The following is a 3,468-nucleotide window of genomic DNA, read 5'->3' on the forward strand; positions in this document are numbered from 1 at the left end:
TATATATATATATATATATATATATATATATATATATATATATATATATATATATATATATGCGAGCATGAAAGACAGCTGTTAGATGAAAATGACAGTCATGAAATATATATATGGTGTGCATGTGTGAGTGTAGTATATATATTTTCATGCATACATGATGCATACATTTGTTCACACACACACACACACACATATATATATATATATACATACATACTTACATGTACTGCATACAATCACTTGATTTCATATTGACGTATTTTTAGGTGCATAGATATAAAGTGTGCATGTGCATATGAAAATACTTTGTTAATGTGTGTGTGTGTGTGTGTGTGTGTGTGTGTGATAAGGCTGGCTGTTTGAATTATAGATGCAATCCATCCGCTAGGATTCCATGCACTTTCCGTCTACCCAGTTGCACTCACAAGGCTTGGGATAGCGCAAGACACTTGCTAAAGGAACCACTCTGTGTGATTGAACCTGGAACCTTGTGGTTGGGAAACGATTCTGTAACCATTCAGCCAAGCTGCATTCACACTCTTACATAACTATACAGGTACACAGTGTGTGTGCGTATGGCTATGGTATACTACGATTTACACTCCCATGCTATATTCTATGGTATATTATACTCCTATGATATACTACATGCTATATACTACTATGATATACATCTACACACACACACGTATACACATAATTATGTGTGTACAGGTACAGAGTTTTAGTATGTGTGGTGTATGTGCGTAGCTGTCTAGCGTGATACATACACACACACACACACACACACACGTGCGTATATGGTGGCTGTCTACTCGTTATGCAGAGTCTGACCATCTCCTGTACCTACACTTTAGATCCATCATGGTGTCTGATGTAGCTTTTAAACCAGACAATGTATTAGAAAAGACACCCACGTAGATTGCACATCCAATTTGGACCACCAAGAGCTGCAGTCAAGTTCTGATCTTTGCGGATCTTAAGATGTCTTTTGAGGCCTCCATTAGATTTGCAGACCTTATGATATACACGGCAGTGAAAGGTGTGCACAGATATATATATAGGCAGAATAGTTATTGAAGGTTTGTTTTTCATGAGTCCACAAATACAGTGTTTGTGTGTGTGTGTAGCTATCTAGTATGATATATAAAGACTCGCACATCTGTATGCAAGCGAACAGTGTTTGTGTGTGCACATGTAATTTTCTAATATGATACACTAACACACACACACACACACACACACACACACACATTCACATGTAGTTACATGTATACAGTATTTTTCTCTGTGTGCGTGTGACGTTATCTAATATGCTACACTAGCTCATACACACATGCATACATACATGTATATAATACATATTGTTAGTGTGCATGTGTATAGCTCTCTAACATGATACAGAATGTAAACATATCAACCGTATCTATGTGTTGTATTATCATTATCATTTAATATCCATATTCCATTCTGGCATGGGTTGGATGGGTTTGGTAGGATCTGATGAGCTCCAGGATGGCATCATGCACCTGTGTCAACTTCAGAATGGTTTCTTTTTACAGCTTTATTTCCCTCAAGTTAAACTGTTCTGAAAATGAATTAGTTCACACACACACACACACACACACACATATGTATATATATATATATATATATATATTTATCACCATCATCGTTGTCGTTTAACGTCCGCTTTCCATTCTGACATGGGTTTGGACGGTTTGACTGAGGACTGGCGAGCCAGAAGGCTGCACCAGGCTCCAATCTGATCTGGCAAAGTTTCTACACCTGGATGCCCTTCCCAATGCCAACCACTTCGAGAGTGTAATGGGTGTTTTTACGTGCCACTGACACAAGGGCCAGTCAGGCGGTACTGGCAACAACCACGCTCGAATGTTGTTTTCCGTGTGCCACCGACACATGTGCCACCGACACATGTGCCAGTGAGGTGATGCTGGCAATGATCACACTTGAATGATGCTTTTTATGTGCCACCGGCATGGGAGCCATGTGGCAGGTTTGATAATTCTTAAGAGACCTCTCTTAACATGAAATTGATGGCAGCCTTTACCCATAAATAAAGAATTTTTATCCACCAATGCGGTTGAGATATATATATATATATATATATATATATATATATATATATAGCAATAAGAAAATGGAGGAGAATATGCGATATCCATCGACTTGCAGACAGTGTATTCCATTGAATTAATTTATTTATTTTGTAACTAAAATGACAAAAACCACAATATACAGATGCTTATGACATACCATGCCATATTAACAATTAAGGTTACAAATATAAAGTACAATTAGCAATTGGAATATATATATATATATTAATGTATTGATAAACTTCAAATATGTGTTTGTGTGTGCATCTACATAAATAATATCTATATGAATGTTCAATGACTAACTTCATGATTCTTTTACCTTACAGAAAAGTGAGCGGCGTCAACAACATGCTGTGAAAGAAACAGAATTCCTCCGTTTGAAACGATCTCGCCTCGGTGTTGATGACTTTGAATCCTTGAAAGTGATTGGACGAGGAGCATTTGGGGAGGTAAGTACCAGCTGCTGAAGTTTTTATGTCTCATTTGACATCAGTTTATGTGAGATAAACATTGGTTTATGTATATTTGATGAGATGGGGATCAGCTGATAGCCGATAGCCATTCGGTTACTGTAGACATCATTTGCTGATAGCGATTTGATAACGTTTGTTATCTCAGATTAATTAGTTGAAGTAAAATTTAAGAGTCTACTTTAAAACACAATGAAACTATTTGAACCATTATCAACACGGACTCTTTTGAAATTGTCATTGATGACAGTAAGCTTTGACTCTTGACTGTGATTACGTATGGTTTAACGTGCGCTTTCCATGCTGGCATGGGTTTGGACGGTTTGACTGAGGACTGGCGAGCCAGAAGGCTGCACCTGGCTCCAGTCTGATCTGGCAATGTTTCTACAGTTGGATGCCCTTCCCAATGCTAACCACTCCGAGAGTGTAATGGGTGCTTTTACGTGCCACCGGCAACGGCCACTGGCAACGACCACGTTCGAATGTTGTTTTCCATGTGCCAGTGAGGTGATGCTGGCAATGATCACACTCGTGGGCATATGGCATAGTGGGCATGTGGCGTCCAATGTAAATAATCTACTTGTTTTGTGTTCATACTGGCCAGATCTGGCCCCTCACACCTACCCTACAATGTCATTCTAAAAATAGACATTTGCATCATCGCAGTCTTGAAGTTACATGATTAATGCATGATTAATTCAAAAGAATGGTTTCTGACAGAGTAATTCCGAACGCTAAAGGGCTAGGGAGGGACCCCCCCCCCCCTTCACAAAGAGAAAAAACAATAAGTAATAAAAAAAAAGAACCTCAACAACAACAACAACAACAACAACAGAAGATGAAGCAAGCAAGGTGACATTGGGGTTTCCTAG

At 38.6% G+C, this 3,468-nt stretch overlaps 1 protein-coding gene across 1 annotated transcript in view; it reads left to right on the forward strand.

The window, feature by feature from the left end:
- LOC106875058 (serine/threonine-protein kinase 38-like) overlaps positions 1-3,468 on the forward strand; it is a 114,192-nt gene that overhangs the window by 94,349 nt on the left and 16,375 nt on the right. The window contains exon 4 of the mRNA XM_052973441.1: positions 2,453-2,575. Coding sequence (XP_052829401.1) covers positions 2,453-2,575 — 123 coding nt within the window. The remainder of the gene's footprint in view (positions 1-2,452; positions 2,576-3,468) is intronic.

Source organism: Octopus bimaculoides, chromosome 15 (assembly GCF_001194135.2).
Source record: "Octopus bimaculoides isolate UCB-OBI-ISO-001 chromosome 15, ASM119413v2, whole genome shotgun sequence".
NCBI classification, from domain to species: Eukaryota; Metazoa; Mollusca; class Cephalopoda; order Octopoda; family Octopodidae; genus Octopus; species Octopus bimaculoides.